Consider the following 21,760-nt stretch of genomic DNA (forward strand, 5'->3'; position numbering starts at 1 on the left):
GTGAAGGTAGAAGATTACTTTGTCAATTGTCATAGAGACACTGGTAAGCAGTGTCTCTCTTATCGCCAATCACAAAAAATACAGAATTATGTATATTTAAAAAAACATGACATTGGGTATTTCCACCAACACCACCATTATTTTTTTGCAGGAGAAGATCTGTGAGACCATTTCATGAATCATGACTCAGCCTAAAATACTGCCTCCTACTATGACTCACAGCAGTTTGTCACAGGCAGCAACCCATCGGACTGATTCACTGAACCAGACTCAGAGCCTGCTTGGCTTGGCTGTGACTCTACCTACATAGCAAGCTAGCGGTCACTGTGACTCAATGGAGGCTGATGGAGGGAGAAATCGGAGGACAGACTCATTGTAATGAATGGAACTGAACCGTTCCATTTATTCCATCCCAGCTGTTGCAATGAGCCTTCACCAACCTCCACTGCCGTGCCTCATCTGCCAGACTGACTCACCCCGTTGCTGTCCATGGAGCTCTGCCTTAGCAGCAAGGCCTTGCAGTCTGCATCCGCCTCCTCTTCCTCAGACCTCAGGCTCTTGTCTGACCGTTGGTGGGGAAGCCCTGGTCCATTAAGAGGCGTCTGCTTGTTCTTCAACAGGTGTTTGAGGAGCTCGTTGTTACCCCCAGATTCCCCTTTCGCTCCCCCGCTGTGGGAGGGGATCTGTGCTGCAGCTCCACCCTCCTCCTTCACTGTGCCCTTCCCTGAGCCCATGTGGGAGTAGGCGCCATCTCTGGGTCCGTGGCACTCGGTGCTCTCAGTCTGCTCCAGCTTGATGTTGCTGAGGATGCGTTCCTGCTCCAGAGCTTGGGCCCTGGCTAGGGCGATGTCTGATGGGAGGCTGCCCATCCCTACAGGCTGCCCACCACCACCCAGACCTCCAGAGAGCTGCCTCTCCAGCTCTGAGTGGCTATGGCTGGGGGTAGAAGTGGAGGAGCCCAGTAAGGGGGACCTGGAGAGGTCCTGGTCCCCGAAGAGGTGGGCGTTGTTCCTGGTGGGTGTGGAGGATGTGTCTGACCGGCAGGGCGTCAGAGGGGCAGTCAGGTCAGAGCGCGGCGTGGACGGCGTTTTCACGGAATCTGCGTCGTCGTTGTCGGTCTTCTTCTTCCTGTTCCTCTTCTTCTTGCCATTCTCATCAGGGATGATGTTGGAGTAGAGCTGGATCAGAGAGTGACCCGAGCCGGGGAAGTTGGAAGGCAGGGGCGTGGTGGAGTTGCCGCCCCCAAATGGAGGGCCTTCCCCGGGAATCTGTGGCATCATGCCTGGGCCGCTGAACCTCCGGGGTCTGGGTGGACCCTGGGCAAAGTTACCCTGTAGTACCATGTTATCAGGTCCAAAGCCAGGTCCCATGTCCTGAAGAATCATCCCGTTACCAATTACGGCCCTCCGGTCTCCGCCTTGCATGAAGACCCCAGGAGGAGAGCCCATCCCTGGCTGCATGGACTGCTGCAGGGGGAACATCGGTCCTAACTGCTGCTGCAGTTGTGGTAGTTGTGGCCTCTGTGGCTGCATGAAGTCCTGGGGCAGCTCAGCATTGAAGAATGGCATCTGAGAGAAGGGCACCATGTTCCCCCCGTCGGGCCCCAGCATGCCTTGCTGTTCCATCTCCATGCGTTGTTTTAGGGCTCGCTGGCGTTCTACTTCCTGCATTAGCTGGACCCTCTGCCTCTCCTGCTGCTCTCTCAGCCTCTCCCGTCGCTCTCTCTCCTGGAAGCCCTCACTGAACGGGTTGTTGTCGTCAAACTTCAAACCGGAGCCCTGTGGGGGTTTGACCCCGCCGGGTTGAGGCTGGTTTTCCATGGGCACTTGCTGGGGCATTTGGGGAGGCATCTGATGGGGCATTTGGGGAGGCATCTGATGGGGCATCTGTGGGGGCTGTTGAGGTAGGTTGCCCATGGGCAGCTGAGGCTGCTGAGCTGGGTTCCCCAAGGGAACCTGAAGGGGCATATTGGGTCCTCCCATGGGCATGGGAGTGCCAGGATGCCAGCCTGCTGGTGCGTTGGGCATGGGCATTTGTTGTGGAGGGGCGTTTGGCTGGCCTGTATGGATTGGCACCTGCTGCACCATGGGGTTCATAGGTGGGTGGTTCATTGGAGGCCCGCTTGGTACCATGCCGGCAGGGCCGCCTTGTATTGGTGGCATCCCTGGCACTGCTGCTGGCATCACAGTGGGAGGCATGCTACTGCCACCCTGCTGCTGCTGCTTCACTCGATACTCCTCGATCAGGTCAGCGTGCTCTTTCTGCTGCTTCCGGATCTGAAAGGACAAGAACCAAAACGATATATTACCTAAGAACATGGACAAACAGCTGCCAAGACCGACAATAACAATTCAACATTTTTACTGACTTAATTCAATGCATAATTATGACAATTACAAGAAGCCTTGAAAGGATGTCTGAACAACTGAAGGAAAAAAAGTATACATTTTGGTTTGGGTCTCAAAACTTAGTTCCAAGCAAGGGCAGTTTGAGGGTTGAATTGAGGGCATAGTCTAGTGTGAGGGTAAGACAGGGGTATAGTACTGATGAAGAAAGTGAAAGAAAGAATGAAAGTGTCCTCATCAACATTATGTACCTGCTCCAGCTGTTTCTGCACCATACCCTGCTCCTCTGTCACGTGTTTGAGCTGCTCCGCGTCCTCCTCTGGGAACTCCCTCCCAGCCTTCTTGGTCGTCCTCTGCTTGGCACACAGGGCCTTCTTGGACTTCCTGTGGGCTCCGATCTTTTCCTCCAGAAACTTCTGCTGCATCTGGAGCAGCTGCTGGGTCTCCTGAAGCCACTCCTCATACTGAGCCTTCTGAGCATTGTCTGAGGGGGAGATAAGAGACAGTGAGTTTTCATAGTACTTATGTACATCAAAATATCTATTACAAAAGCCTTTTGGGCTAAGCCTGATAAAGCCAAAAATATCTGAGGGGGAGACTGAATTTTTTCTTTTACAGATTTATACCATTATTGAACTATTGCTCATAAATCAAAAATATACATTTACTGACGATTGTGAATGTTAACAGAGTTGAACTTACTGTCAAAACCTGGTCCAAAATTGGGAGGATTGGGCCTTGTCACCGAGGATGTCAGCTTGCCATCCTGGTTTTGAAATTGACAAACAATAAATTGTTGTTACAATTAGTGTTTACCTAGCATGCTTTGTGTATGAAAGATGACTTAAGAGAGCTGACTTGGTTAAGTGTTTCAGTTACCTGTCCAACGGTCTGTGGAGGAACAGGGGTGCTTTCAGGACATGGTGCCGCAGGACCAGGTTGGAACCTGTTCATGACAACCGGTGTCATTCCCATGTTGTTTTGAACCATGACTTTGTTGATGCCTTTCAGAGCAACCATCTTTGCTTTCATAATAGGGTCAGTGATGGCGTCAAAATCTGCAGACAAAAAAAAGATGTGCGGTCAGCAACTTGCCCATTACAAAAGACACAAATTCCTCTACGCATATCACTTACATTTATACGGTTTACTACTCATACAAAATTGGCATAAAGCATTTAGCCTAAACGAAAAATGTCTAGTTACCGATGTTGGGAAAAAAGGAGTCACTAGAGGAGCGTTGTCTGATCATGGCCTGCATCTGCCTCTGCTGCTGCTGCTCCTGCCTCTCCTGGTCCAGCAGGTCCTGTAGGAGGAGGGGCTGCTCCTCCAGCAGCAGGGGTCTGTACCCCCCTGGCCCCGCCTGGCCCAATGTCTGGGCCAACAGGGCCTGCTGAGCCGGGGTCAACCCACTCTGGTCCATCTCAAAGGTAGACATGGATGCTTCTTCTTCTTCTCCCCTGTTAGTGAGATCCATGGTTTGAGATCCCATACTAAGTCCAGAGTTATTCTGAGTGTCTTGGTTTGGCTGTGTCATAGAGTTCCCACTGCCTTGATTGTCACAGGTGGAGGCCTCTGGTTGCTGCTTGATTAGTAAGCTAGAGAGCACTGGCGTGGAGTCAGAGAGCACTCCTGATTGGTTGTTAGTGTTTCCGTCTACTTGTTGCTCTGTCCTCTCATTGGACGTCTGAGACAGATTGTCTTTGTCCTCCATTTTGATCTTCTGCTCCAAAGGCAGGGAGGAGGCAGCACTCTGGCTGCAGCTCACTTCCTGTTTCACATCAGCTGACGAGAAAGACTTCTCGGCCGTTCCCTCTGACTTCCCCATTCCAGATGTCAAATTGGAGAAGGAAGATGCAGCACCACCACAGCTAGAGCTCCTCTTCTCAGACAAGGCCTTCTGGAAGTCAGAGGTGTCGCTGTGGTCTTCCATGGGGTCACTAAGGTCCAGCTCCTCGTTGAACATGTCCTTCTTGACGTCGTCCAGGTCGGGGTCCGTGTACGCGATGATGTCGAACTTCCCCGACGTCAGGAAGTCATCCAGGTGCAGGTCATTGGTCTCTAGGTCCAGGTCTTTGCCGTCTTCTTCCGGATCCAGGTTTAGGTTGTCCAGATCGGCATCGACTAGGTCTTTCACCTCAACGTCTTCCAGGTCTTTGACGGCCGATTCGACCGTGTCCAGTTTGTCCTCCACTCCGTCGTTGTTGTTAGCCATGGAGACTCCTCCCTGACCATCACTCTTCCCAGCAGAAGGCCGAGGCATCATCATGGAAGGAGCTGATATACCCTGGGTCTCGTTCGAAGCAGGCTGGCTCATGGACCTCATCAGCTGGACTTGCCTGGGCATGGCTCCCCCTTGCATCTGGGCCTGCTGATGCTGGTGGAGGTTCTCCATGCTGGATGACAGCTGGCCTTGGCTTATCTGCTGGTCCCCAATTGAATCCATCATCATCCTGGGGCCTTGGTTTGGAGGGAACCGGAATTCAGGCCCTCCCATGAAACTAGGAGGCCTCTGGGGCTGGAGGTTGGGATCCATGTTGTTCCCTTGCATAGCAGAGGACCCGAAAGGGAGACGAAGCCTGCTGTCAGGGGCTCTGTGTCTCAGCTCAATGAAAGGCTGGCCCATGATGTTGTGCTGTTGCATTGGCACACCGCTAGGAGGGAAATGCTGGGGTAGCCCCATAGGGTTGTTAGGGTTGCCCCCCATGGACTTGGCCATGTCTACAGTCATGGAGCGTCTCATCCCCTGGTGGACGTCCTGCATGGGGTGAGGGCCTCTGGGGAAGAACTCCTGGCCTCCATGAGGTCCCGGCCCACCAGGTGGAAATCCAAACCTGAGCAATCGAAAGAAGAAAAAATAAACATTTCAATACATATTCCAGTGACGAGTTTCCTCCGACACATTCAATCTAGAGTGACTCTGTTTTTTCGTAGACTAAGAAATTCATGAGTCATACAAAAGATAAAGTCTTATTTAGTAAGTCTGTAAGGACAGTAATTCCAGTTACAAACCTTGGCCCCTGATGTCTGATATTAGGATCACCCAGGTACTGTCCTCTGGGGAACTGGCCCTCATTAGGGAAAGGGCCTAGCTGGTCCCCTGGGAAGGGTCCAGGTCCAGGGAACCTCATTGGTCCGCTCATGGGGGCCGGCCCAGGGTAGGGTGGAGGGGGCCGGCTGAACATCTCGCCCTGTTGTCCGTGGCCCTCATGCGGCCAGGGTCGAGGTGTCCCAGGGCCAGGGGCCATGATACCAGCGTTCTCCTGGCGGATGGCACTCCTCTGCTGCTGCTGCTTCAGGATCAGCTCTCGGATGCGTTGACGCTAAATAAAACAACACGAGCTGTCAGACCTCCAACTAGAAAATGAATGTTTCATGTCTGAACTCTACTGAATATTTGACTGAAAAAAAGTTATAGAAATGTATTAGCTATTAATCACCGTGGCTTCAAGCTTTCCAAGGGATAAAAATGTTAATTTACTTGAATACTGAAACAGTTTAAATTTATCTGAAAGATAACACTTTAAATGAAGATAAGAGCAGTTTAAACAGCGTCAGTCCTCCTACCTGTTTGAGTCTCTCCTCACTGTCGGCCAGAGAAACACTCTGAACCTCAGAGGGGGTTCCAGGCATCTGGGAGGGGTTTTGCAGATGTCCTCCAGGGTCCTGGCCTTGCTGCTCCTTCATCTCTGGTCTCTCTGCTGGCTGTGGACGTGGGGTCATGGGCGCCTGCTCGTAAGGATCATGGATAGGCGTCTGGTTGGGCCGTCTGGATGGCGACGGAGAGAATCCATCATCGACCATCCCACTGTTATGCTTTGGTGTATGTGACCCAGGGTGTGGAAATGGAGCATCTTGGAGCCTAACGCTTTGAGGCGGGGAGAAGGGATCCTGGTTCCCCATGGGACCAGGCCTCTGCCCCTGCAGCCTGCCCAGCCTGTCAGACCCCATCCCTGGATGCGGGGTGCTTGGAGCCTGGGCATACGGGTCATTCAGCATGGGCCTGGGGGTCTGGGAGAACATGTCATCGCTCAAAGGCCTGGGTGTTCCAGGTTGACTAGCGTAGGGATCCATGGGGGCTAGTCTTTGGCTGCCTGGGGACTTTGAGAACCTGTGGGGCCGAGGGGTACCAGGTTGCTGTGTGTAGGGGTCCATGGAGTGCCCGGGGGACATCCTCTGACCGGGGGGCTGGGGGTGTGGGTGAGGGTGGTGGAACTGGTTCATACCAGGGCGAGGAGTGTTGTGCTGCTGGGAATAAGGGTCAGAGGACTGGCTGTAGTTGTCGTTTGGACGAGGAGTGCCTGGAGGTCGAGCGTAGCCGGACTCAAAGAATGGTTTGTTTCTAGGAAGTTGGTTGATAAGGTCATTCATAGGTCTAGGGGTACCTGGCATCTGAGCATAGGGGTCTGATGAGGGTCCTGGGGGTTGGGCAAAGGGGTCATATGTGAAGTGGTCAGGCCTTGGAGTAGAGGGAGCATGGGCATAAGGGTTTCGGTTGGGTAACGGTGCCAATGGGCCGGGCTGGGTTAAGGGGTGGCCCTGGGTATGGTGCTGGGCCATCCTCGGTGGACTGGTGAAGCTATCATGAGGTCGTGGGGTCAGAGGGGCCTGAGCGTAGGGGTCTCCCTGCTGAGAGAACCGGTCTGAGGGATGAGGCATTGGTCTGTTGAAGGGGTCCTGGGCCTGGGGTGGAGGCATGGGGGTCTTGAACAAAGACTGAGGGACTGAGCCCTGCTCGTTGCTCCCCGGGATGGGAGCTAACAGAGGTCTGGAGTAAGGGTCTGACAGGATCATCCTGTTCTGAGCCATCCGTTGGTAGGCCTCTTGGCGGATCATGGGTCTAGAGTAAGGGTCTCCCCGCACTGGAGAGCCCATCAGGGGTCTTCCCTGGGGACCCTGGTTGACTCTGGGTGGGCACATAGGCTTCAGGAAGGGGTCAATGTCCCCAGCAACAGGCCTGGGGGTGTCAGGGGGCTTGGCATAGGGATCCATCTCCCTACTCATAGACGTGGGGGAGCCGAAAGCCTCGTGAGCCGGAGACGTGAGCCTCCCTCTGTCCTGTTGCTCCATCAGAGAGGTGGGAGACTTGCCAGACTCCATGGACATCCTGCGACATGCGCTGGGCCCCAGAGTTGGAGGCCTGGGGGTCCCCACCATCTTGGCGTAGGGGTCCCAGGGAGAGGAGGGTCTGGAGCCGGATGAGCCAGGGGAGAACACCTGGGGCGACTGGGGCTGAGAGGACCCCCCTGAGGGAGGGGGAGGAGGAGGCCGCAGGAACACGTCTTCAGGGGGCCCCGAGGTGGGCGTCCCTGAGAGTTGACGTCGGATGAACCCCTCTTTCCCCCCGGTGCTGTGCTGCATAGGGGACATGCTGCCGTTGCTGCCGTGCTGGGAGGAAGGGCTCTGGTTGCCGCTGTTGTTACCGTCTCCCTCTGACTGGCTGCCTGACTGCTGTTGCTGCTGCTGCAGCTGCTCGTTCTTCACCTGCTCCAGCTTCTGGGTGGCTTCGATCTTGGCTTGCTGCCTGCTTTTCTGTCTCATTTGCTGTTGTAGGAACAGGATGAAAAGGCAAAACATGTTTAGTCTTTCAAATAGTACCTGAACAAGCAATGCATGTTTGCTTAGCACCCTAAATCCCAAAAGACCAAAAAGGTCTATTTAACTACTGTTTATTTTTTATTTTTTTTGGGGGGGGCTTCCTAAACTGCATCTCAACTAGTTGCATCTCACACACACTAGCATACTAACCTGCCTGCACACGCAACTACCTCACCTCTCTGAATACAACCTTACCTGTCTAAACTTCCACTCTTGCTCATGCTCTGACTCTTTGGGTTTCAAAGGGTCCTTAAAGAGCAAGTCTGTGTCTAGTGGTATGTTGGGGTCAAACACCTCGTCGGGGGGCTGCAGCGAGGCGGGGGGCTGCTGGGTAGGCGGCAGCTGCTGTGACTGCTGCCTCTTCAGACTCTCGTTGGACATCTGGACCTTGTTGATGCGCAGAGCAGCCCGGTTGTCCCTCGCCTTTTGCTGCAGAGCAAAATCAGTCGCAGACACACACACACGTGCGGACACACACAGAATAAATAATTGCAGTTGGTGCCATGGAAACCTTTGGAGACTATTACAAGTTTTCTTTCAGTAGATGTTTTATTAAGTGCAGGTCCTTAAAACATGGCCTCTGCCAGATAAAATTACTTCTCATGAACGTAATTACAGGTTCCGTGTGAGGTTAACACTGAGAACTGTGGTTCTTCTGTTAATTGGTTCATCTGTGAATGGCTGGATTTGAAATAGCACTGGCAACGGAAATTATTTAACACTTTTAGTCTGACTCGTAAAAAAAATACAAGATCAAACTAAATTATTTGGGATTCTCACATTTCCAATGCATGTCTACTGGGGACAATGTAATCTAAGCAGAATGAAATGCATCTTACCACATATGGGGCCCTGTCTTGCGAACTTGCTTTCCTCCACAGCTTTGCAATCTGTTTGACTCTTGTAGACCAGTCTAAAGTGACAAGATTGATTTTATATTAGACCAACAACATGCTGCAGCTCAAGAAGGACATCTGATATAATCTTAAATTGTAAATTAAGTCATGGTAATGGCTGGACTGCACAGAGGTGTGACTGGGGGACACACCTGGGAACTCATCCTTGAGGCTGGGGAAGTTGACATTGGTGTAGAGGACAGGGGCCACAGTGGCTAGCTCCCCCAGAGTCTCCTCCTTCTCCCACTTCAGTGTGCTCCTCTGGGCGTTGGACATGGCCTCCGCCTCGCCCCCCTCAGCCCCAGGAGGAGGGGTGGGGCCTGGGCCACTGTGGACAGGACCAGGACCCCCCTGCCACGGACCCACTGCCTCTCTGGCCATCTGATTAAACTTCCTGTCCCTGTAGGAAGGACAAAAGAACACGGATTTGAGCAATATACGAAAACATGTAGTCATCATTATCATCGTTTGGTAGACCACAAGCTTCCTCCAGTAACTAGCAATGTTTGCAATTTGATGTGGTTGAATCGTGTAGTTATGCTCGCACTTGACTCCCCCCCAATAGCTCTGACTTTACTGATAGCTACTTTATTGAGGAAAAATGTACTTACTATGACTGAGATATGTGGTTGTCCCACCTAGCTATCTTAAAATGAATGCACTAACTGTTTGTCGCTCTGGATAAGAGCGTCTGCTAAATGATTAAAATGTAAATGTTATGCAGATACATTCAAATACTATCAGGCATGTATGACATAGCGTTCATTACAGTTTGTCAGATCATTATGTGGATAGAGAGAGTGCTTTCCACAGCAAGGTAAGAGTTGCAGTTAGTACCTTGGATTGTCAGTGAAAGGCATGCGGTGGAGGGGGGAGAAGTTGTCTGGGATACATGGTTCTGCTCCGGGATGGGACGGATTCAGAGGGAATCGTTGGTTAGGTCCCATCAGCCCGTTTATCATTGGCATCCGTGGAAACATGGCATTCCCTGTATGGAAAAACACATGATTATATCAATGCATTACTTTGGACAAACCATGCTCACGTGACAAGCAACCTCACCTGAGACCTGAAGACTTGCATTGGCTCCCAGAGCTAATGCCTAGGCTTTATCTCAGTGGGCTGTCTTGTGGTACACTGAAGACTCAGCTGGTCACATAGGTCTGATAAAATATTCAGAGAAGAGCGAACAACTGCCAGTAACTACTACAGGATCAACATAGGTATCATACCTGCGTGAGGGTGTGTCAGGCTGGCTCCAGGTGGGCCGTGGGGGTGAGGCATCTGTGGTGGATGGCTGGTGCTGGGGCTCAGGACGGCAGTGAACAGGTCCTCCACGTCCTTCCCCTCTAGCTCTATGGGGGGCAACAACAGAGACAACACAGTTAAAACTGATAGAGACAGATAATACTAATGTTCGGTTATGTATAACCCTGGTTCTCTGAAGGAGGGGAACGGATAGCATGATTACAAAAAGTGTAATTACTAATAACCAACCTGGTATTTTGTAGAGTTTGCTGAGAATCGATTCTAAAACCAGAAGAGAAATATATTATTTACCTCAGTAAATGCATACTCAGTAAATCAGAGCTATACCAAGAAGTGAAGTGTCGATGTAGGTTCTGAAAAACAGATGTGTGTTGACCACCAGGTCTCGTACTGACCATCAGCCATCTCCAGCTCTGGGCTGAGGATCTCGTCCAGATGTTCATCTGTCCTCCGACCAGAATGAGACTGGGGGTGTGCTGGGGAGCTGTCTGTCAGGGGCCCAATGTCCAGACCAGCTGAGGAAACACACACAGATGTACACACACAGACACACATTGAAAAAAACACACACGTTAGCAAAGATACACACCAACAACCAAGCATGGTACGCTGACTTCAAAGCTTGATGCAATCAATCTGTGATAGTGTTTATTCTCTATATAATATAGATTAAAACATGTAACCTTCAGCAATTTTTATTAGAACTTTACCTAGCTAATAAGCTTTGAATCTCATTTGAATAAAATAAAAAGGGGAATATCTGCATTGTGTGGAAATTAAATAAAGATGATAAGCAACGGTGCAAGCTTAGCAGAATTACTCATGAAGGCTATCCTTTGAGTTTCATCTCTAAATCTCATCACAATCTCTACTATCCTCTCAAAACACATGACAATCATCCTTCTATCTATCAACGTCAGGATGACTGCTGCAAACTGAGCTACCGATACTTTTTCTTTAATCAAATAAATACTGAGTGCATTTTAAGTTACATTAAGTAGTATTTACTGAGAATTAACCAAGGAAGCATATTGGCCTCAGTGGAGCTGCTAAGCCATTCTTCACCAATCACAGAGCAGGGCCGAGAGAGACTGACCTTCGCTGTCATCACTATATTGAAGGCCACTCACCAAGGCCTCTCATTCTCTCTAAATCATTTGCCTCTAAAAAAAAAATGTTTTGTTAGTTTTTTTAGTCATTTTAGCAGAAGCTCTCATCCAGAGCGACTTACAGTTAGTGAGTGCATACATTTTCTGAGTTTGACCGATTGTTTCAGTGAGAAACTGAATCACTCACGTTTTCTAAGGTCGGTTTGCCTTGAATGTCACAAACTGAACCAAAAACCAAACAAAGGATGGGAACACCTTTCATATGTGAGAGGCTATTATTGACCACATGAGAGCATGCATGTAAAGATGAGCACAAAGAAGCACTCTCACACCCCAATGTGCGGACGCATACACTCACACACAGATCCTCACTTCCTTGACTTGAGCGATGAAGTCAACCTAAATAAAAAGCTTGCCACACACACACGGTAAATGAATGTGAATGTACTATTGCTACTAAGACTATGGAGCCCTTACCAAAAGGAGGTGGTGAGGTGTCAACCTGGAAATGGCAAAAATCAAGACCTACAGGAACAGAACCCAAATCAATACACAAAATGAGTGAATAAAACAGAATAGTGGAGACAGAGCAGGCAAACCAAACTGGAAAGAAATGCATAAAACACACTTGAAACAAGTCAAATAAAGATCAAACAAAACTCAAGATGTACAAAATAATTATGAAAAGTATGTGACATGAAACTGAATAAATGTGACATTTTGAAAAGACAGACAGCAAGACATCCCAGGCTGGCAGTAAACTCTTCCCACTAGGACAGCCTCAGAGATCAGTGACATACCAGAGTCACCCGTCTGTATTCCCAGGAGGTCTGAATCCGTGTTGAGAACCTCAGACAGATCCACTAGAGGTTCTTCAGAGGGCTCTGTGGATGAGAAGACAGTCAGGAACCACAGCATGGATCAATGGACAAGAGTGTGGTGTGTGAGCGTGCGAGCATGTGTGTGTGTGTGTGTGTGAGCATGTGTGTATGTGAGTGTCTGTGCCTCTATGTGTATCTGTGTAGTACATACGGGGTCCTGGTGGTCCGGCAGGTCTGGACGTGGCCGAGGCTGCACTGAGCAGGGGGTCTGAGGAGGGGTCCAGGAAGCTGGTGGTGGGGTGCTTCCTGTCCCTCTGGGGCCCGGCACCGGCCCTTGCTTGGCCCTCCTCCATTACGCCAGACTCCACCGCCTGCTGCCTGCTCTGCTTGCTCTTATCCAGCAGGTCCTTACCGAAGAACGCCTCCTAGGCAACACAACATGGGTAAATTCTCCATAGACCCACCATACTTCAGGATAACTGTCAATCTTTATTATCTCCCACCTTTTATCAAGAGTCACAGAAACATGATCCATCCCTTCACGGCACTGTTTTTATATCTTTTTAAAAATTATATGCTATGTAGAACAGAGTTAACAAGGAGACGCATTGAGGCAAACACTTTTGCTGTTATTGCCACGACTAGTGTCAGTGGACTCTTTCTCTCGCTCTCTACCAGTGTAGATGGATCCACGTCGCTATCTCCCCATCAGCAATGTCTTATCTCTCCAGCGGATGGACACGTGACTGTTGCAGCCGAACCACTGTGCTGGGACATTAAAAGCCTAGCTAACCATTTCAATAATTAATCCAATGTGCTCCTCTGTGTTGGGTGTCGGGACCCTTTAGGTTTTACTTGGTCTCTGGGCCTGGCCCTCCTGCTGTGGAGCACAGACCAGCAGTGACAGATGCCCATGGCTTAATGCACCTCATCTGTTTCGGGCCAACACAAGGTGACATCGAGCTCAGGGTTTGAGACGAGAGAGAAAGGGAGGGAGAGAGAGATAAATAGTGAGGGAGGGAGGGAGAGAGAGATAGAGGGAGGGAGAGAGAGATAGAGGGAGGGAGAGAGAGATAGAGGAACTCGTGGCGCCCCCAACTCCTTCCCTCCCCAACCACCCCCACTCCCAAAAAAATGGCACTTACCTTTCCTACTAGCACTGACTTTGCTGATTATTACTTCAGGGAAAATGTACTTGATACATTTGTGATATGTTGTCTCACACCTAGCTATCTTAAGCCGAATGTAAATGTAAATGTAACATGATGTTCGGTATAATGGTTGCCTCAATTTGTAAACACAGAAAGTGGTTGACATTTAGATTGGCAGGCCCCTTCTCAAAAAACCTACACTCGATCCCTCCGATGTCAACAACTACAGACCAGTATCCCTTCTTTCTTTTCTCTCCAAAACTCTTGAGCGTGCCGTCTCTAGCCAACTCTCCTGATATCTCTCTCAGAATGACCTTCTTGATCCAAACCAGTCAGGTTTCAAGACTGGTCATTAAACTGAGACTGCTCTTCTCTGTGTCACGGAGGCTCTCCGCACTGCTAAAGCTAACTCTCTCTCCTCTGCTCTTATCCTCTAGACCTATCCGCTGCCTTTGATACTGTGAACCATCAGATCCTCCTCTCCGAGTTGGGCATCTCCGGCGCTGCTCACTCTTGGATTGCGTCTTACCTGACAGGTCGCTCCTACCAGGTGGCATGGCGAGAATCTGTCTCCGCACCACGTGCTCTCACCACTGGTGTCCCCCAGGGCTCAGTTCTAGGCCCTCTCCTATTCTCTCTATACACCAAGTCACTTGGCTCCGTCATATCCTCACATGGTCTCTCCTATCATTGCTACGCAGACGACACACAATATATTTTCTTCTTCTGAACCGCATCTCTGCATGTCTGGCAGACATATCACTGTGGATGTTGGATCACCACCTCAAGCTGAACCTCGGCAAGACGGAGCTGCTCTTCCTCCCGGGGAAGGACTGCCCGCTCCATGATCTCGCCATCACGGTTGACAACTCCATTGTGTCCTCCTCCCAGAGTGCAAAGAACCTTGGCGTGACCCTGGACAACACCCTGTCGTTCTCCGCTAACATCAAAGCAGTGACCCAATCCTGCAGGTTCATGCTCTACAACATTCGCAGAGTACGACCCTGCCTTACACAGGAAGCGGCACAGGTCCTAATCCAGGCACTTGTCATCTCCCTTCTGGATTACTGCAACTCACTGTTGGCTGGGCTCCCTGCCTGTGCCATTAAACCCCTACAACTTATCCAGAACGCTGCAGCCCATCTGGTGTTCAACCTTCCCAAGTTCTCTCATGTCACCCCGCTCCTCCGCACACTCCACTGGCTTCCAGTTGAGGCTCGCATCTACTACAAGACCATGGTGCTTGTCTACGGAGCTGTGAGGGGAACGGCACCTCCTTACCTTCAGGCTCTGATCAGATCCTACACCCAAACGAGGGCACTACGTTCATCCACCTCTGGCCTGCTAGCTCCCATACCTCTACGGAAGCACAGTTCCCGCTCAGCCCAGTCAAAGCTATTTGCTGCTCTGGCACCCCAATGGTGGAACAAGCTCCCCCACGACGCCAGGACAGCGGAGTCACTGACCACCTTCCGGAGACACTTGAAACCCTACCTCTTTAAGGAATACCTGGAATAGCATAAAGTAATAATTCTTACCCCTCCCCCCCATAAAAAAAAAAGTGGTTGTCCCACTGGCTATCATAAGTTGAATGCACCAATTTGTAAGTCGCTCTGGATAAGAGCGTCTGCTAAATGATGTAAATGTAAATATGTTTTTTGCAGCAAGACAGCCTCTAGTCCAAACACTGTGCCTACCAAATGGTGGTGTTGCGTGATTGTAACGTTACAATTTTGCCAGGAAATCATGGCTGCACATATTCCCTCAGTTCTAACGACAACAAGACATCTTCCAAATCACATAAACCCTGAGACAAATGTCAGAGTCATAATATAGATGTGGGACTGACCTGCAGGTAGGTGGGAAAGGCCTCCTCTAGCTTGGTTTTCTTCTTCCTGTAGCGTTTCTTGATCTTCTCTGGTACCTCCAGCCCAGGGGGAGTCTCATCCAAAGGGGTGTCAGGCAGCACCTCTCCCCAGCCTGCAGTAGGGGCAGAACATTTGGTTCAGAATCTTGTCCTTAAAAATACAGAATCTGTTTATTAGGTTTATGTATTCTACAAGAAAACTAAAATCACTAGCACCAACAATTAAAACGAGTAATTTATATCTTTGTACAACAGAGGTAGAAATAGGATATTCAGGCAAAAGCAATTGAAGATGCATTGGACTTGGGTAGATGAGTTGTGTGAGAACTGACCCTCCTCCTTTCCTGTGGGGGGTTCAGAAACAGAGCCGGAGGAATCCTTCCTGCTCAGGGATCGTTTGGCCTTGCCTAGGCTCAGGCCCTTGCCTAGGCCCTGACCTGGACGGCTCCGCTGGCGCACCATGAAGCCACCGATGCCTGAGAAAGAGATATTCAACAATGAACCAATACAATCACTCAAAACTCTTCAACTGTTCCAGTGAAAGCTTACAGACAAATTGGGGGAAATTAGATTGCTGGTTCCTAGCAAGTAAAATATCCAAATTGTCATACAATTCTATTTCATTAGAATGCTACTGATCTGTTTAATTTGGAATTTGGTGTTGGGAGTACAACGAACACGTGGGTCTTTTTCTTGGTGTTTCAATAAAGCTTGTCTCAATGCTTTTCACTAGAGAGGGAAACATCTTTAATCTAGACTACAGAAATCACAATTTATAATCCCTAGAATGAGCCCTCTTTCTTTCTTTGCTTCCAAGGCCTTGTCTTGTCATCCCTGAGCATGGCTGGCTGTGCAGCACCATTTCACGCTCCAGAGGAGCTGTCTCCTCCAATCAGGTGCCCTACCCGGCCGGTACGGCTTCCTCTTCCTCTTCTTGCTGTCGTCGGCCCCCTTGGACTTGTCTTCTGCTGGCTCTCGCTCCGGGCTCGAGTCAGACTTCCCCTCGCAGTCCAGAGAGAGGTCCGTCTCTGTGAGTGAGTGAGAGAGAGAGAGAGAGAGAGAGAGAGAGAGAGAGGTGATGAGCAGACAGCCAAGGGGCACTACCCAGCAGTCTGCAGACTGGACCAACAGACCCCCCTGCCCCCAAGCTACAGCACCCAGGGTCAATCCCATTATGAGGGAATTTACCTCATAATTAAGTTCACCCCAAACTCTACCCCACCACCTATCCATCTGCTGTCAAGAGTCGTAGGAATTTGAGAATGTGAAAGACTATTGCCGTTTCAGAGGAAAGGTGCTTCTTAGTCCAGGACTAGTGTTAATCTGTGTACAGGAAACTGGTTCATAGTGTTTTCTGACAAGCTTGTTGTATTTAAAGTCAGGCACCTCTGTTTACATTCTCAAGACAATCTATGACAATGTCTAAACTGCATATGTTTTGTAAAAGTGCCTAATTTATAGTTTTTTACTGTATACTGAGCTGGGGGTAAGATCCATTAAACTATTGTGAAAAAAATCTATAAAGTCAGGCACCTCTGTGGTCCTCCATGTCCTCGTCCCGGGAGTGTTCTGACAGCAGGTCCAGGGGGGCCTGCAGCACTGCTACACTGTTCTGGTTGATGATCTTCAGCTTCAGCTTGGGCTTGGGTTTCCTACGCCGCGACGCAGGGGCCGACAGGCTCTGGAGCTGACACAGGCCCGACTCCGTCAGACACACGCCGTCCTGAGTGTACGTCCTCACCAAGTCTGAAAGACACACAGACACAAGCACACACACACACAACTCACAAGGTTATGGTACTGTATGATGGCCCTAGATGAACTGGAATGAGTGAATGTACTGGATTGTCCAAGTTGATTGAAATTAGGTGTTCAAATCCACCCAAAAGCTGTCTTTTGGTATTTGTTTCATTAGTCCATTGTTGACATAGTCCCAAAATGTTTTGCTTGTCAGCATTAAAGTTTTCAAGATATGCAACTTTCAAAATACAGAAATCATCCCAGTATGGTGCATCATATGATGCTGCGTTTGCATCATACGGGGATGATTTCTGTATTTTGAAAGTTGCATATCTTGAAAACTTGAATGCTGACAAGCAAAACATTTTGGGACTATGTCAACAATGGACTAATGAAACAAATACCAAAGTTTTTGGGTGGAGTTTTTGGGTGGAGTTTTCCTTTAAGTTGAAGAGCTAAAAGGCCACTCGGAGATGAAGATATCTCTCAATCGACAATATCTAGAAGAAATATCTCAAAATACAAAAGGCAGACAGACGTATGTTCTTCTTACCCATTTCTTTAGCCTTTGTGACAAACTGCGTCATAACTGCCGGCTCACTGGCCTTGGACACTAGTGCTGTTGATGCAGTAAAGGAGGACACAAAAGCCAATGATTAATTGGCTGCAGCCTGCGAGGCTCAGATACAGTAGCAAGGTTTCAGAGGCTATAGTGTATGCAGTAGTCCTTACCCTTGGAGGTCTTGTGGACTCGGCACATGGTGCAGTCAAAGCTGCTGTCTGCTGCTTTCTCCACATCCTCCTCTGAATGGAGACCCTGGCAGGAACCATGGATCCATCTATGGTAGAGAAAGAAGAGGGTTACGATAGAGGGACAGGGGGAGAAGGGAGTTGGGGTTAGGGTTACGATAGAGGGACAGGGGGAGAATGGAGTTGGGGTTAGGGTTACGATAGAGGGACAGGGGGAGAAGGGAGTTGGGGTTAGGGTTACGATAGAGGGACAGGGGGAGAAGGGAGTTGGGGTTAGGGTTACGATAGAGGGACAGGGGGAGAAGGGAGTTGGGGTTAGGGTTACGATAGAGGGACAGGGGGAGAAGGGAGTTGGGGTTAGGGTTACGATAGAGGGACAGGGGGAGAAGGGAGTTGGGGTTAGGGTTACGATAGAGGGACAGGGGGAGAAGGGAGTTGGGGTTAGGGTTACGATAGAGGGACAGGGGGAGAAGGGGGTTGGGGTTAGGGTTACGATAGCGGGACAGGGGGAGAAGGGAGTTGGGGTTAGGGTTACGATAGCGGGACAGGGGGAGAAGGGAGTTGGGGTTAGGGTTACGATAGAGGGACAGGGGGAGAAGGGAGTTGGGGTTAGGGTTACGATAGCGGGACAGGGGGAGAAGGGAGTTGGGGTTAGGGTTACGATAGAGGGACAGGGGGAGAAGGGAGTTGGGGTTAGGGTTACGATAGCGGGACAGGGGGAGAAGGGAGTTGGGGTTAGGGTTACGATAGTGGGACAGGGGGAGAAGGGAGTTGGGGTTAGGGTTACGATAGTGGGACAGGGGGAGAAGGGAGTTGGGGTTAGGGTTACGATAGAGGGACAGGGGGAGAAGGGAGTTGGGGTTAGGGTTACGATAGCGGGACAGGGGGAGAAGGGAGTTGGGGTTAGGGTTACGATAGAGGGACAGGGGGAGAAGGGAGTTGGGGTTAGGGTTACGATAGCGGGACAGGGGGAGAAGGGGGGTTAGGGTTACGATAGAAGGACAGGGGGAGAAGGGAGTTGGGGTTAGGGTTACGATAGCGGGACAGGGGGAGAAGGGGGGTTAGGGTTACGATAGAAGGACAGGGGGAGAAGGGGGTTGGGGTTAGGGTTACGATAGAGGGACAGGGGGAGAAGGGAGTTGGGGTTAGGGTTACGATAGAGGGACAGGGGGAGAAGGGAGTTGGGGTTAGGGTTACGATAGCGGGACAGGGGGAGAAGGGGGGTTAGGGTTACGATAGAAGGACAGGGGGAGAAGGGAGTTGGGGTTAGGGTTACGATAGAGGGACAGGGGGAGAAGGGAGTTGGGGTTAGGGTTACGATAGAGGGACAGGGGGAGAAGGGAGTTGGGGTTAGGGTTACGATAGCGGGACAGGGGGAGAAGGGGGGTTAGGGTTACGATAGAAGGACAGGGGGAGAAGGGAGTTGGGGTTAAGGGTACCATAGAGAGCCTGTGAGTCTCTGATGTGACAGACTGCACTTCACATGAAATGGTTGGTAACATGTAAATAATAATAATAATAATAATAAAGATATTTGACTGGTTGGGGAGGAGCAGGGGCCCACCTGTCGCATTGGCGGCACTGCACCACAATCTCGTCCTCGCTGTAGTCCTGGAGACAGAAGGGGCACGTCGCCAGGCTGGCACAGGGGGCGCACTGGGTGTAATTATTCTGCCACTCACACCTCCGGCCTGGCGAGGTGGCACCACACTGGGTACAGGACACACACCTGCAGGAGAGCACAGGAGAGGGAGTGAGGACAGGTGTCAATGAAGAGCTGAGTAGTACATTCAGGTGGTTGTACACTAAGTACAGAGCATTGAGAAATAATAATTAGATCATTCATGGAGAAAAAGGAAAGGTTGTTTTGTGTGAGGAGTTGGCAAATAACTGACTTTTTACTTACATCTACAAATATTGATGTTATACTATATAGGGAATAGGGTGCATTTGGGACACAGCCATGTTATCATAATAGGAAGAGGTTGAGGGGATGGACAGATGAGGCAGCAGTCAGCTACCCACCATTTGCACTTCCAACTGTCCTTGGGTACGTTCTGCAGCGGAGGGTCCAGGCAGTAGGTGTGGTAGCTGATGTCACAGTCGTCACACAGCAGCAGACGGCCCGGGTCGGTGGCCTGACCGCACGCCTCACACACCGTACACTCCAGACAGCGCCAGCCTTTATTCAACACCACCTTGGTAATCTGGGATGAGAGGACAGGATCAGTGTTGTGTTGTGTGAGTATATTGGCAAAAGTCCAAATTGCGTGTGCTTATCTCAGTAAAACAGTCCTATAGTAATGGACATTGATATATAGCTGTCCCGCTGAGCTACACTAAATAATTTTGTTTGCAGTAATTGGCAGCATTAAGACAGAAGGATAAAAGCAACTTGAGCCGAGCGTCATCTGATTACAGAGTTAACTTGGCCCGTTTAATCCAGTTGACACTCACACACATTGAATCCGTCACATCCAGGTTAAAATCTAGGCTACACAATTCAAAGGATTTGAAATCAGTAGACGATTAACCCTAAGCCCAATCATAACTGGGGTTCCCATGTTTCCTATTCTTATGTAGTCCAATCTTCAGTAAGACCTCAGAGTGGCTCTGCCACTGTAAAGGATGGGGGCCTTACCTTGATGCCAACACAGAAGGGGTGGTAGCACTGCCCACACTGGGCACAGGCCAGGAGACGACCCTCTGCACCCAGCCCAAAACTCCCACACACTACACACATGTCCTGAGAGGGAAACAAATGGAGTTTACAGTTTACACACCATACTAGAGATTCAAAGTTCCACTGTACCAGGGTAAGAGGGAATCATTGAATAAATGTATAAATTGTGTAGGAATACACATGCCCACCTGTTTCAATGTGAAACTGTCATTGCTGGAGAATATGACCACAGTGTTATGCATGGCATTCTCCTCTTCCTCCTTCACCTGGTATGGTGACTCCATGGAGGTCACCTGTATGTTATGAAGTATGATGCACACATTCACACTCAGTATGGATTGAGGAGGATTGTGAGTCCCTGTATGAGAAAAATTATCCTCTGATTTCTTACCAATAATACAGGGGTATAGCCTACATTTCCATAGGGCTTAATTATAGGGCATGTCCTAACATTTGATTATCTCACAGCACGTGAAGATGACAGCATCACAAGTCAATGCCTAGATATAACTATTGATTAGCATTTGGCTCTGACACTAATGCTGTGTCAATACCCTTTGCTATTGAGTAACATGCCCACTGGGAGGACTGTGTTTTTATGTTGCAGTCTTTACAGCCAGCAAATAATCAGGTCTGCTTACAATACACACCTAGGACGCTAATGGATAAGAGGTCATTAAAACAGTGTTTGTCTACCAGTTCATTGTAATGGATTAGTGTGAACTAAAGTGATCAGGTTGGTTGGTGTTGGTGACATAGCCTACCCCAGGGTTGACAGTGGGACTGGCTCCGTTCTTCCCCCTGGCTCGGCCCCGCCCACCTCTGCCTGACAGCCCTGCCCCTCTGGGTCGCCTCCTCCCAGGGAAGCCTGACCCTCGACCCTGCAGACAGAAACACACACACACCTCAGGACTCCTTCTCAACACACACACAGAGAAAACACACACACAAAGCACACAAAGAGAAACACACACAAGTCGCGCTCAGTCTCACACAGAAACACACACACGCGTCCTCGCTTGGTAGACTTGAGCGATGAAGTCAGCTTAATGAAAAAGTCTGCCATAGGGGACGTCTCCTCCAGCCCACTGTGGAGCTGTGGGGCTGCTGGTATCTAGTGAGATAAGAAACAGGAACAGCAGCTTGGTCTACTTCCACAGAGGTAATGACATTTCCCCTCCAGTGTTGTTTGCTTGGATGTTGGGTAGTAGAAAGTTGCTGGTGCAAGCAAAGCCTACGCACAGATACCAAATAGTTTGTATTGCAGAAGTCCAAACCTAAAGAAATAAACTCAGCAAAAAAAAGAACCGTCCTCGCACGGTCAACTGCGTTTATTTTCAGCAAACTTAACATGTGTAAATATTTGTATGAACATAACCAGATTCAACAACTGAGACATAAACTGAACAAGTTCCACAGACATGTGACTAACAGAAATTGAATAATGTGTCCCTGAACAAAGGGAGGGTCAAAATCAAAAGTAACAGTCAGTATCTGGTGTGGCCACCAGCTACATTACGTACTGCAGTGC

General features: G+C 49.8%; 1 protein-coding gene across 1 annotated transcript in view; it reads right to left on the bottom strand.

Annotated features, from left to right (window-relative positions):
* The window catches only part of LOC311098987 (histone-lysine N-methyltransferase 2C-like), a 120,458-nt gene that overhangs the window by 17,282 nt on the left and 81,416 nt on the right, over positions 1-21,760 (bottom strand). Inside the window, exons 15-42 of the mRNA XM_084139566.1 lie at positions 20,994-21,110; positions 20,418-20,522; positions 20,188-20,292; positions 19,572-19,753; positions 19,111-19,275; positions 17,529-17,635; positions 17,350-17,415; positions 16,590-16,802; positions 15,962-16,084; positions 15,389-15,532; positions 15,039-15,169; positions 12,250-12,463; positions 12,018-12,101; positions 11,695-11,742; positions 10,504-10,623; positions 10,337-10,369; positions 10,072-10,194; positions 9,677-9,827; positions 8,992-9,239; positions 8,783-8,856; positions 8,139-8,372; positions 5,913-7,889; positions 5,358-5,668; positions 3,552-5,179; positions 3,225-3,403; positions 3,048-3,111; positions 2,597-2,829; positions 477-2,276 (exon numbers count right to left, since the gene is read on the bottom strand). Coding sequence (XP_083995692.1) covers positions 477-2,276; positions 2,597-2,829; positions 3,048-3,111; positions 3,225-3,403; positions 3,552-5,179; positions 5,358-5,668; positions 5,913-7,889; positions 8,139-8,372; positions 8,783-8,856; positions 8,992-9,239; positions 9,677-9,827; positions 10,072-10,194; positions 10,337-10,369; positions 10,504-10,623; positions 11,695-11,742; positions 12,018-12,101; positions 12,250-12,463; positions 15,039-15,169; positions 15,389-15,532; positions 15,962-16,084; positions 16,590-16,802; positions 17,350-17,415; positions 17,529-17,635; positions 19,111-19,275; positions 19,572-19,753; positions 20,188-20,292; positions 20,418-20,522; positions 20,994-21,110 — 8,979 coding nt within the window. The remainder of the gene's footprint in view (positions 1-476; positions 2,277-2,596; positions 2,830-3,047; positions 3,112-3,224; positions 3,404-3,551; positions 5,180-5,357; positions 5,669-5,912; positions 7,890-8,138; positions 8,373-8,782; positions 8,857-8,991; positions 9,240-9,676; positions 9,828-10,071; positions 10,195-10,336; positions 10,370-10,503; positions 10,624-11,694; positions 11,743-12,017; positions 12,102-12,249; positions 12,464-15,038; positions 15,170-15,388; positions 15,533-15,961; positions 16,085-16,589; positions 16,803-17,349; positions 17,416-17,528; positions 17,636-19,110; positions 19,276-19,571; positions 19,754-20,187; positions 20,293-20,417; positions 20,523-20,993; positions 21,111-21,760) is intronic.

This window comes from Coregonus lavaretus (genome assembly GCF_964263955.1).
Source record: "Coregonus lavaretus genome assembly, chromosome: 23".
In the NCBI taxonomy this organism is placed as follows: domain Eukaryota; kingdom Metazoa; phylum Chordata; class Actinopteri; order Salmoniformes; family Salmonidae; genus Coregonus; species Coregonus lavaretus.